This window comes from Pistacia vera, unplaced genomic scaffold (genome assembly GCF_008641045.1).
Source record: "Pistacia vera cultivar Batoury unplaced genomic scaffold, PisVer_v2 Contig288, whole genome shotgun sequence".
Taxonomy (NCBI): Eukaryota; Viridiplantae; Streptophyta; class Magnoliopsida; order Sapindales; family Anacardiaceae; genus Pistacia; species Pistacia vera.
Window position 1 is genome coordinate 636,681 of NW_022196099.1, and position 13,036 is coordinate 649,716.

Genomic DNA, 13,036 nt, shown 5'->3' on the forward strand with positions numbered 1-13,036 from the left:
GGATGTTGGTAAACCGGTCAAAAATTTAACCTTCCAATAGCTTTGTCACTATCAGGCATTTGCATAACCCTAACAAAAAATGTTTTTTTATACCATCTATAATCATGAAGGGTTTTGCATTTTAAGTTCATTATGCAGCTTGACTTTTGTCTTTTACGTGGCGGGGTCTCCTACAAAGTGAGAGTTATTGCAAAAATTAAGGTATTCACAGCATCTTGAATTTCATTACCATCTTCATCCAAAATTGGTTTCCTTATCATTAATTTTGATTGCGATAAGAATTTCACTTTGGTTTTGTTCTTGTAGGTGGCTATCCCACCAGGATTTGAGAGAGCCAGTGAAGCCAGCTACCAATAAATGGGCTATGGCTTGGTATGTTGAACTATGTTTAGTCTTATAGGCATTACTGACCATAGTCATTTGTTGTAAGACCATAATATGTTATAATCAGACATGCCATCTATGTTCCATTCATAGATAGAAGGCATGTATTTTCTTTGTTGTATTTGAGAGGATTCTTCCAAAACTAATCTGGGGCTGAAGCTCTTGGATAATACATTTTCGGAGGTTTTTTCCAATTCATGTTGTTGATTTGAATAAATGATCACTTGAGGAAGTATTTTGATCATCATTTCTGATGATTCTGATGAATCTGTTTTACCAAAAAATTTATAGTTTAAAGTTTGGTGGGTGTCTGGTGCGACAACACTAGAGAATTCTTCTTTTATCTGGTTGAGTTTTCTATTTATTTCTTGCATATTCTTCTTTGTTGGTTAAAGTTTTAGTGTGTTTTGAGGGATTTCATGTGGAATAAATAATGGTTTGTTATCAACAATTTTTAGTGGTTTGACCTTTCGTCAATAGGTTTAGGATGGTTTTGCTACAACATCTTCAATTCTATTTAACTGTTTGCTATAGTATTCAAATATTGGTTTGCATAATTATTTTGTTGATAAATATTTTTTATATCATTTCCAGATTTTCATTAAATTTTCTTTGACTTTAAAAGGTGGAAGCCTTAATTTCTACTCCTTTATAGGGAATCGTTACTTCTGTTAAAGGTGGATGAATTGACTCAATTTCTTCACTATCTTTTCCTCTTGCGATTTTCCACTGTTTTTGTTTTTTGTTTGGACATTGATTGTTTTTTCATTATCAAACCATTGGAAGAAAGGTAAAGAATTTGCTGTGTTTTCATAAAGTTGTAATAATTTTATTGAATTAGATCTCTTTCTTTTTTATTAAAGTTTTTGAAGAACGTTTCTCTTAGTTCTTGATTATCTTTTGAATAAAAATCTTTCTTAAGAAGGTTTTATCAATATCAAATTTCAATAATGTTTAGCTCTGGCAAATCTGTCATTTGGGAATAGGTTGGAGACATTCTTTGTGATGTCTCTTCCCATCTTGTTGGGAGGCTGTTTGAACTGAATAATAAGGTTGTGGTATGATTGAGGAATTATCAATTCCTTAATATTGTTTTAACTTGGCTAGGTCTAGGGGGTTCTTACTAACAAGAAAATCTTCTTTGTTCAAGAGGTTCTTTGGGATTTAATATGATGAGGATAGTATGAGTCACAAAGCTTATTATTAGAGGCCTACTAAACCAATCCGAACACTTCCATCAGAATTTTCAGTTATGTTTTCGATTTCTGTATTTTGGATTGGTTGGGTTAGGTTTAAGAATTCTCATTTCTAAAGGAATGACTGCGTTAGTTAATCCCAATCCTCTGGTAAAGTTATTTGATCCCAATTGATTGTTTAGGAACTGTTATGTTTGATCTTGTTAATTAGTTTGAAATAACACTGTGTGGCCTTTTTGGTCATGATTAATGGCTCTAGTTTCAAAAGCCGATTGCTTACTTTATATTGAATCCTATAAATGCCTGCTATAGGATGGTTCCTGGTTTTAAGTCATAATTAAACGTTTTAATATTAAAGTTAAACGTCTAGTATATTTTGGTCATCTACAGACTGTGAAATCAGGATAACAATTAAAATAATTGGTCCTTGGACAGCTGGATTCTATTGTTCCTAATAGAGAATCTCTAAATCTAGCCATCTACAATTTCTTAAACAGGGCAAAGATGGCAGTGTCCAAGCCTTCAATGCTTAGAGTTTGATTCCTATTTGGACAAGTCCTATATGAAGATAATTATAACTCTTTTTGTATTTTTTAACCATTCTTTAGATAATAATTGAGTTATTTGAGTAGAATATATATTATATATATATATATATATATATATATATATAATATATAATATATATATATTAAAGTACAAGTATTTATTATTATTTTTTATCGCAGAAGGTGTTTGAGTCACTACGCGCACCTCACTAATCCTCTATGGCGTTAGAATTGTCGGTCAGATACAAGTTCTAATGGTCACCCTATTTAGTGCGTTGGGGACCAAATTCGAAGCTATAAAACCTTATTTTGCTCTTTTTACCACCAGATCATGTAATAGTGGTGAAAGCAAGAGTATTTCCCAAGAGTTAACAACTTTTTTCCATCCAAATAATGGCTCAATGACACTTTCCTACTCACAAACTTTTAAAATATCTTTTTATTATCCAAATTTATATTCTGGAGGTCAACAAAGAACAAACTCTATCCAAGCTGTTGAGACTTTTGAAGATGGCAGGCTAATGAGTCTTTTGGTTGTGGAATGTTGGATTTTGGTGGTTGGGATTGATCGAAATTTGACTTGGGATCGATTGTCGGCGATTAGTAGGGTTGAAAAAAGTAGAGTTTTAGGGGTTTTGGTGAGTGATAATTGAGGAAGAGAATAATGGTGGTGTGGGATTGCAACAATGTTAGAATCGCTGATGGAATATAAGTTTGAATAGCAAATTAGTATTTTAAAAGTCTACGGGTGGAAAAGTGTCATAAAACTATTATTTGGATGGAAAAAAGTCATTTATTCACTTTCGAATTGAAAAAATATATAAAAATACAGCAATGTTCTCCCGTCATAGTAAGTTATTTTATGGAAACAAAGTCAAAACAAATGCCACCTTAATTAGATCTAACTTTTTATGTGAACATTATTTTATTATTAATATTATTGTTATAAGTTTTGTGATCTTAATTTTATAGCTCAATCTAGGGGTGTTATCGAGCCGAGTTTTTGGCTTAACGAGCTCGGTTCGTGAGAGGGGAAGAGTAAACGAGTCGAGACCGAGCTGAGCCAAGCCATAAGTTATATGGCTCGGCTCGGCTCGGTAATGGATTAGGCATATTTCGAGCCAGCTCGCGAGCCATCTCCAAATAATTTTGTTTTTTTTTTTTTCCAATTTTTTTTACAAAAATTCGCTGGGCAGCAGTCTGAGTCGTCTGACTGTCCACCTTCATTTTCTTTTGTTTAAATTATTTATTCTTTTATCAATAAAAAATCAAAATAATTTTTTAAATATTATTTTCTTCATTCTTCAAAGGCAGAGGGCTCTTCAAATTCCGTTGGCTTGCGTTTCTTTGTTCTCCAATGTCTGAAATTCAAATAAATGAAAATCATAATTTAACTTTGTCTGGGCACCAACCATCTCCAAATAAAATTGAAGAAACCCCAAACAAACAATTAAATCCCAATCGACCAATTAAAGTCCCCTACGGACCGAAGTCCGACGACAATCCGACGAAGATGATGACGAACCGACGATATCTACTTCAGATCTGATGATGATGATGACGAACCGACGATATCCACTTCAGATCTGACGAAGATGATGACGAACTGAGATATCCACTTCAGATCTGACGAAAATCCGACGTAGATGACAACGATGACAAAGATCCAACGGCTGCCGAAGGTCCAACGAAGATGAACAATATCCGGTGAAGATCCGGCGAAGCTGACGAAGATGAACAAGATCTAGCGGAGAATCAACACTTTGGGAGGAGTTTGATTCAAATTTTACTGCAAGGGTTCACTACTGACGAATTTTTTGCGATTTGGGGATTTTAATAACGGGGGCCATTTTATTATTTTTTAAAACTTGTTTGCATTATTTTCAATTAAATCCCAATGGTTTAGAAATTCTCAGAAAACCCCCCGCTTTTTCAAGCCAGGCGCGGCTCGTGAGCTTGACGAGCCGAGCCTTGTATGGCTCGAACTCGGCTCGTTTTTTCTCACGAGCCGAGTCGAGCCGGCTCATTATTGGACGAACCGAGTCGTTAAAGAGCCAGACTCGAGCCGAGCCGGCTCGCGAGCGGCTTGGTTCGTTAACCAGCCCTAGCTCAATCTATGTGATAATTTATTTAAATTTAAAGGTTAATTTCATATACCTTGTGACATTGTTTCATTGGATGTGTTTTCGAAGATCATGGGAAAATCTATTATATTTAAAAAAAAAAAAACTTGAGCCTGGAGCTTTTTTTTAAAAAATAAAAAACAATTTTAAGGAATTTCAATAATAATATAAGATTTTTATGATTTCCAAAAAGAGTATAATATAATCCAAAACTTATTTACAAAGAAACAACATACAAGGTACAACACATAACCCTAAAAGTTGGCCTGACAGTAAAAAAATATTTGCTCATTTCTTATTACATTTGTAATTGAAACATGTACCTACGCCCAATAATGTCATAGGGTATGTTGTGGTTGAGAATTTATTAAAATTATTAGACAATTCAATACCACATTAAATCCTAGAAACAAAATTGGTAAAAATAAAATAAAATAAAATTTATACTAATTAAGTAACATTTCCTTTCAAATTAAATTATTGAGTTATAATTAAGTTAAGAAATTAATTTGCAAGTTGGAAAGAATGAGATGGTATAGTTAATAAGGGGAAGTGGAAGTGGGAACAATGAATGTAAAGGGCCCAAATCAATGTCATCGGCGATAGCAAAGTAATTTACGCATTTGTATTTTGAATGATTGAGGTGCCTAAATTAGTTTATAGTATCTTAATTAATCATTGAGATCTTAGAACTGTAGGTTAGATAAGAGTTTTAATAGCTTAGCAATCGATGAGAGATTCAAACTCATAATCTCTTGAATAGTTTACGGGTTTCGATAATCGTATTTGTTGAATTGTGACTGATTGTATTACTAATAAATACAGTAAAACTTTGCAATAACTAATTTAATTATTGATTTATTATACAATATTCTTTGTTATATTGATATAAAAAAATAATTACTATAACAGTTTATTTTGTTACATAATGCCTCTCTAATACTAAGAGTAATTTTATTTAAAATAATGAATTAAAGCTATGTTCAAAAAATAAAATATTTAATTTAAACGATCCACTGAAATTTTAGAAGAATTAAATTTATCCCATCTCATACAATGAAAAATTAGATTTTTTTTTATAGGCTGAATGACAATTTGACATCCAATTTATGGCAAAAGAATTTTTTTCTCCTCCTTTTTTTTTTTTTTTTTTCATTAGAGGTCTCTAAACTAGTTTGTGCGTACCTCAACTAATCCATTAAGGTCCTGAAATTGTTAGTCATGTAAGAGCCCCCAGTAACCACCCTTATTAGTGTCTGGAGGACTTAAACTCAAGAGCTTATAAAATCTCATCTTGTTTTTTTACCGTAAGGGCTAAGCCACCCAATGGTGGTCAAAATTATCTTGAGTTCATCTCATTTTCTATTTGACTACATAAATTCCAGCTATGCCATTATTTTCATTATTAAAAGTTTATTAACTTCTAAAAAAAATTATTTTTTTGGATGAACTTTTTTGAAATTTTTTAATTACATTTGATAATTTTCTTAACTCGTTATTAATTGTTATTTTTGTAATTAATTTAAAATATTTATATAACTGAAATTTTGTGATAAAAAAAAATGGTGAAATAGAAAATGAGATGGACAAATAATAAGTTTGGAGGTAACATTGGGTGTTTCCGAAAAAGGGGGGGAATTTCATTCACACTAGATTGGGGGACAAAATATTTTCCGGCATTGTTCATAAAATATTGGACTGACTGAATGTACTTAAGTGAAGAGGTGAAATTGGATTTTGATAAAATTCCAGAAACACTTTAAAGATGTCATAGTGTGAGTACCTTGTGCTAGTTGTAAGGTCGTTGAAGCTATTAACAGCTCTTCACCGACGAGCTTTTAATATTCATATGTCCAAATGAACCCTCTGTGTCCCCACCTACATTGCTCCCAAAAATCACAAGTCTTCATGCATTTCTTTCCCTTTATTAACAACAGCGCCCTGTCCTCCTTCATTTCCATGTCCATTCTCTTAAGGCAAGAAAAGAAATAAGAAGATCGAAGTTTTTGAGTCGTTTCTGGAGATGGGTATCTTTTCATTGATAACTGGAAGGCCTGGCTCAAGTGGGTTTGGTTCAGCTTCGACTGCTGAACAAGTTACTTATGGGATTGATGCAACCCATCTTACTGTTATAATCACTGGTTAGTTTATTTCTTTTTTAAACGTTATGGGTCTTTGTTTGTTTGTTTGTTCGTTAATGGGCAATGGTAGCGTTATCGTTGTTGAATTTTGAGTTTGGATGCTTCTAGTTTCTTCTTCTTCTTGATTGATTTTTATATTTTTCTATGCACAGAGTTCTGCCGCTAGTTTGGCCAGTCTGAGCTCTGTCAGTTTGGACTTCTTTATCACTAATTGGGATTCGTGGCATTATTTGTTTTGTTTTATTTTGTCCCCATTTTTAGCTTTAGCCCTCCTCATTTCAACTGCTTTCATGGATTGATGTTAGTTCTTATCGTTTTCCAAACACCTCTACGGCTCAGCTCACCCCAAAACAAAAAGGAGATTCATTTCAATTTTTGTTTGTTCCTTTCTATTAGCTTAAAGAATAACTGATTTGAGTGCCTACTGATCTTCCTCAAGTCCTCGAATGGCAGTTACTTTTTCTTTTCATTTTCNTTATCTTGAGTTCATCTCATTTTCTATTTGACTACATAAATTCCAGCTATACCATTATTTTCATTATTAAAAGTTTATTAACTTCTAAAAAAATTTATTTTTTTGGATGAACTTTTTTGAATTTTTTTAATTATATTTGATAATTTTCTTAACTCGTTATTAATTGTTATTTTTTGTAATTAATTTAAAATATTTATATAACTGAAATTTTGTGATAAAAAAAAATGGTGAAATATAAAATGAGATGGACAAATAATAAGTTTGGAGGAAACATTGGGTGTTTCCGACAAAGGGGGGGAATGTCATTCACACTAGATTGGGGGACAAAATATTTTCCGGCATTGTTCATAAAATATTGGACTGACTGAATGTACTTAAGTGAAGAGGTGAAATTGGATTTTGATAAAATTCCAGAAACACTTTAAAGATGTCATAGTGTGAGTACCTTGTGCTAGTTGTAAGGTCGTTGAAGCTATTAACAGCTCTTCACCGACGAGCTTTTAATATTCATATGTCCAAATGAATTCTCTGTGTCCCCACCTACATTGCTCCCAAAAATCACAAGTCTTCATGCATTTCTTTCCCTTTATTAACAACAGCGCCCTGTCCTCCTTCATTTCCATGTCCATTCTCTTAAGGCAAGAAAAGAAATAAGAAGATCGAAGTTTTTGAGTCGTTTCTGGAGATGGGTATCTTTTCATTGATAACTGGAAGGCCTGGCTCAAGTGGGTTTGGTTCAGCTTCGACTGCTGAACAAGTTACTTATGGGATTGATGCAACCCATCTTACTGTTATAATCACTGGTTAGTTTATTTCTTTTTTAAACGTTATGGGTCTTTGTTTGTTTGTTTGTTCGTTAATGGGCAATGGTAGCGTTATCGTTGTTGAATTTTGAGTTTGGATGCTTCTAGTTTCTTCTTCTTCTTGATTGATTTTTATATTTTTCTAGGCACAGAGTTCTGCTGCTAGTTTGGCCAGTCTGAGCTCTGTCAGTTTGGACTTCTTTATCACTAATTGGGATTCGTGGCATTATTTGTTTTGTTTTATTTTGTCCCCATTTTTAGCTTTAGCCCTCCTCATTTCAACTGCTTTCTTGAATTAATGTTATTGTTTTCCAAACACCTCTACGGCTCAGCTCACCCCAAAACAAAAAGGAGATTCATTTCAATTTTTGTTTGTTCCCTTCTATTAGCTTAAAGAATAACTGATTTGAGTGCCTACTGATCTTCCTCAAGTCCTCGAATGGCAGTTACTTTTTCTTTTCATTTTCTCTCGTTCTCTGGGATTTCCTTTTCTCAATCTCAAAAGTGTGCAAATTTTTTTGTCATAGAAAGAGCTTCGTGCACGTAAGGAACTCTGGTTGTATAGTGAACAAGGACATCAAACTTTGACTCAGATGAAGTCCGAAAATATTATTGGACCACTCTTTATTTTAAGCTCACCTTTGCTTGTACAGAAGTAGAACTGTAGAAGAGTTAAAAAGAGATTTTTAACTTTTATCAGAAACGTCCAGCTTGGAGGGTTCTTCATGAAATGAAACAAAATTAAAACCTGTGTTCCCATCTGAAATCTGGAGAAATACCTTTAAAAAATTTGGGAAAAAGGTATTGATTTATTTTGTTGTATGAATATTCTTAATGCAGGAGGAGCAGCAGGAATTGGGTTGGAGACTGCAAGAGTTTTGGCTCTCCGTGGAGCTCATGTTATTATTGGTGCAAGGAATATGGAAGCTGCAAATGAAGCGAAACAGCTTATTCTAAATGAAGATAAAACAGCTCGAGTGGATGTTCTGAAACTTGATCTTTGCTCAATTGCATCCATCAGAGAATTTGTTCAGAACTTCAATGCTCTTGATCTTCCTCTCAACATCTTAATGTATTCTCTTCCTCTTTTACTTTTGAATTTAATAATTTTTATTTTATTTCAATTTTACTGGAACAATAAAAACATTGAATTTCGCTACAGAAACAATGCTGGAATCATGTTTTGCCCATACCATCTTTCTCAAGAAGGAATAGAAATGCAGTTTGCAACAAATCATCTTGGTAAGTTGCATGATTCTTGTTACTTTCACAGTTATTAAATTATTTCATTTGAATCGCTTCTTTTCAGGTCATTTTCTCTTAACAAATCTCCTCCTGGACAAAATGAAGAACACTGCAAAAACCACTGGTATTGAAGGTAGGGTTGTAAATCTGTCATCAATAGCTCATCAGTACACCTACAAGGGTGGAATTCGATTTGAAAAGATCAACGAAAAATCTGGGTATGTTAACTTAATCACTGATTATTCTTAGCTTTATTATGCACAAATCATCTAAAGATCAGCTGATAATTAGTCTTCTCATTTTTGATTCAGTTACTCTGACAAAATGGCATATGGGCAATCCAAATTAGCAAACATATTACATGCCAATGAGCTCTCTCGTCGATTTCAGGTAATTATCCATTACTGATGCAGATAACTCAAAATTCTGTAAACAATTTTCTGAGACCATAACTAACATGAATACAGGAAGAGGGCGCGAATATTACAGCAAACTCAGTTCACCCCGGGTTAATAATGACGAATCTTTTTAAATATTCTGCCTTTCTGATGAGTATGTTCTATATCTCAGAAAGAAAACTATACTATATATATGCGCAAATGGTGTTTTCATTCATTTTTTCTTATTTTTATACCATTTATTTTGCAGAATTTTTAAAGTTCTTCTCCTTCTTCCTGTGGAAAAATGTACCTCAGGTAAATTTTGTGCATTTTGGCATTGGAAAAAGATGTATGGATTCAACCATTATTAAAACGTATTCATTGATTTCATCAGGGAGCAGCCACAACATGCTATGTTGCTCTCCATCCAAATTTAAAAGGAGTGAGCGGAAAGTATTTCGTGGACTGCAATGAAATGACACCAAGTCCACTTGCAAGAGATGAAGTATTGGCAAGGAAACTCTGGGAATTCAGTAATAAGTTGATTACTTCAATTTCAAAAGCTTAAATAAAATCATCAAATGCTACCCATCAGTCCAAATAAAAACTAGAAGCCCTACTTATATATATAATTAAGGGATTGATGAATTACTATTGAAATACGCCTTTTCATTTTCGTATCATTTATTTGTGTGCACCCATTTACATATTTATCATTTTTTTTTTTAATTCTTTCTTTCCCATACCATGCAGCAAAGCTCATTCAGAACGAAGAAGTTNAAATATACAATATACATAGGCTTTATAAAAACGGAAAGCAAACTCGAAATTTTCTTTCCTTAACCTGAGTCTCTCTCATGTCATTGCTCTGTCCTTTTACAGTTTTACTCCCGTTCTCTGACTCTTTCTGTCTCTATCTCGGTTCACTGTGCTTGTCCACTTCAAATTACAATAATGCCCTTACTCAAGGTGAGTTAACAGCTAAGGGGAGTTAAAGCTATATTTGAGAAAGGTCTAGGGTCTAAACTGTCTTTTCATCAAATTATAAAGAAGGTGTGTAGTATATTTATTTGCCTTTTAATTGAGACATAAAGAACACAGAAAATTGGATGCGCTAAATAAATATGCTTACCTGCTAAAATTGAATGAATAAATAGTACCAGCACAACTCTGCTCTTCAATTTGGTACCAAAAAGAATAACCTCAAAACCCAATAAATTGCACTGCCATCACTATGCGCCACTGCTCTAACTACTATCCAGAGTTTAGTTGACTCAGCATACCTGGAGTCATATGCTGAGTCAACTTTTTTAAATAAATAAATAATATATAATAAAGTAAGAGTATTTTTTTTTTTTTTATCACATAAGGTATTTAAACTAACTTATACGTACTTCACTTATCTCCCAGGGCATTGAAATTATTGACCAGGTAAAAATTCTAGTGGACACCTCCATTAATGTATTGAGGGACTCAAACTCAGAAGTTTATAAAATCTCTTTTTACTCTTTTACCACCACCTAATAGTGGTTAAAGTAAGAGTATTTCCCAATAGTCAAATGTACATCTCACACCCTAATTAACCAAACACAACCACCACAATCAAGAATCAAGATAGATCACACACACATAAGAACACCAAGAATTTACTGTAGTTCACTTGCTCAATCTGAGTGAGCTACGTCCACATTGAACTCGAGAAACAAGCGAGCTCGCTGCACTAACACTATCAAGATCACGGTTCAGATTACACACAGTATCATCACCCTCAATCCCCTTCTACAATCTGTAACTCACCCTAGAAACCCTACCCTTGAAATCCCTAATGACCAATGTAATCAAATACACCCGAATGACCTGAAACCAATCACTCAATCACAAAGTTACAAGATTCAACCACAAAATTCGTAAACCCTAACAGACTCAAACTTTGCTCGATGAAGAAGAGAGAGATTTACAAAATGCGGTGTTATTCCAAATCTGCCCAAAGGTTTGCTTTTATATGGTTGACCGAAGGACTAATGACAGCCATTGGATCTTCTTCCCATCAAAGCTCAAAATCAATTCTTCAAATCTACTCAAAACGACGTCGCCTCATTTAAACCATAAAACGTCATCGCTTCAAGCCATCACAATAACATTAACGACTTTTTCCCATCCAAATAATGGTTCAATGACACTTTCATACTCACAAGCTTTTAAAATACATCTTTACTACCTAAATTTATATTATGGCGGTCAACAGAGAGCAAATTCTGTCCAAGCTATTAGGGCTTTTGATGATGGCAGGCCAATGAGTCTTTTGGTTGTAGAATGTTGGATTTCGGTGGTTGGGATTGATCAGAATTTGACTTGGGATCAATTGCCAATGATTGGCAGGGTTGACGAAAGTAGGGTTTTAAGGGTTTTGATGAGTGATAATCAAGAAAGAGAATTGTGGTGGTGTGGGGTTGCAACAATGCTGGAATCAGAAATGGAATATAAGTTTGAATAGTAAATTGGCATTTTAAAAGTCCGGGGGTGGAAAAGTGTCATGAAACTATTATTTGGATGGAAAAAAGTCATTTGTTCACTTCCAAATTGAGAAAATATATAAAAATACAACAATATTCTCCCGTCATAGTAAGTTATTTTATGTAAACAAAGTCAAAACAAATGCCACCTTAATTAGATCTAACTTTTTATGTGAACATTATTTTATTATTAATATTATTGTTATAAGTCTTGTGATCTTAATTTATAGCTCAATCTATGTGATAATTAATTTAAACTTAAAGGTTAATTTCATATACCTTGTGACATTGTTTAATTTGATGTGTTTCGAAGATCATGGAAATCTATTACATTTAAAAAAAAAAAAACTTGAGTCTGGAGCTTTGAAAAAAAAAAAAAAAAACCATTTGAAGGAATTTTCAATAATAATATAAGATTTTTATGATTTCCAAAAAGAGTTATATAATCCTAACTTATTTACAAAGAAACAACATACAAGATACAACACATACCCTAAAGGATTGGTCTGATGGTAAAAAAATTTGTTATTTCTTATTATATTGTAACTTACCTTGAAACATATCTACGCCCAATATGTAATGGGGTATGTTGTGGTTGAGAATTTATTAAATTATTAGACAATTCAATGCCACTAAATCCTAGAACAAAACTAGTAAAAAAAAAAAGAATATAAAGAAAAAAAAAATTATACTAATTAAGTAACATTTCCTCAATAATTATTGAGTTATATATTAAGTTAGAAATTAATTGCAAGTTGGAAAGAATGAGATGGATAGTTAATAAGGGGAAGTGAAGTGGGAACAATATGTAAAGGGCCCAAATCAATGTCATCGGCGATAGCACAAGTAATTTACGCATTTGTATTTTGAATGATTGAGGTGCCTAAATTAGTTTATAGTATCTTAATTAATCATTGAATCTTAGACTGTAGTTTAGATAAGAGTTTTAATAGCTTAGCAATCGATGAGAGATTCAAACTCATAACTCTTGAATAGTTTACGGGTTTCGATAATCGTTTTGTTGAATTGTGACTGATTGTATTACTAATAAATACAGTAAAACTTTGCAATAACTAATTTAATTATTGATTTATTATACAATATTCTTGTTATATTGATTAAAAAAATAATTACTAAAGTTTATTTTGTTACGTAATGCCTCTCTAATACTAAGAGTAATTTTATTAAAATAATGAATTAAAGCTATGTTAAAAAAATAATATTTAAT

At 32.8% G+C, this 13,036-nt stretch overlaps 1 protein-coding gene across 3 annotated transcripts; it reads left to right on the forward strand.

The window, feature by feature from the left end:
* The first annotated feature begins 6,065 nt into the window (after positions 1-6,065).
* LOC116134428 (short-chain dehydrogenase TIC 32, chloroplastic-like) lies at positions 6,066-9,980 on the forward strand. Of its 3 annotated transcripts, none has more exons than XM_031420105.1 (8): positions 6,066-6,392; positions 8,511-8,742; positions 8,833-8,912; positions 8,980-9,133; positions 9,227-9,305; positions 9,383-9,467; positions 9,564-9,610; positions 9,690-9,977. In XM_031420105.1, the coding sequence occupies exons 1-8, from the start codon at positions 6,275-6,277 to the stop codon at positions 9,861-9,863; spliced, it is 969 nt and encodes a 322-aa protein (XP_031275965.1). In that variant the 5' UTR covers positions 6,066-6,274; the 3' UTR covers positions 9,864-9,977. The 3 variants fall into 3 exon arrangements, with proteins under 3 accessions (XP_031275965.1, XP_031275964.1, XP_031275963.1); XM_031420104.1 differs by lacking the exon at positions 6,066-6,392 and adding an exon at positions 7,409-7,670 and having other exon boundaries at positions 9,690-9,975; XM_031420103.1 differs by lacking the exon at positions 6,066-6,392 and adding an exon at positions 7,409-7,670 and having other exon boundaries at positions 9,383-9,610; positions 9,690-9,980.
* The last annotated feature ends 3,056 nt before the right edge of the window (positions 9,981-13,036 follow it).

What these genes read in the sequence shown, in the direction of transcription:
- LOC116134428 (XM_031420103.1), top strand. Translation starts at nt 7,553, where the DNA reads ATGGGTATCTTTTCATTGATAACTGGAAGGCCTGGCTCAAGTGGGTTT. An exon ending in TCTTACTGTTATAATCACTG is followed by an intron (nt 7,671 to 8,510) that starts GTTAGTTTATTT and finishes TTCTTAATGCAG; the next exon opens with GAGGAGCAGCAGGAATTGGG. An exon ending in CTTCCTCTCAACATCTTAAT is followed by an intron (nt 8,743 to 8,832) that starts GTATTCTCTTCC and finishes ATTTCGCTACAG; the next exon opens with AAACAATGCTGGAATCATGT.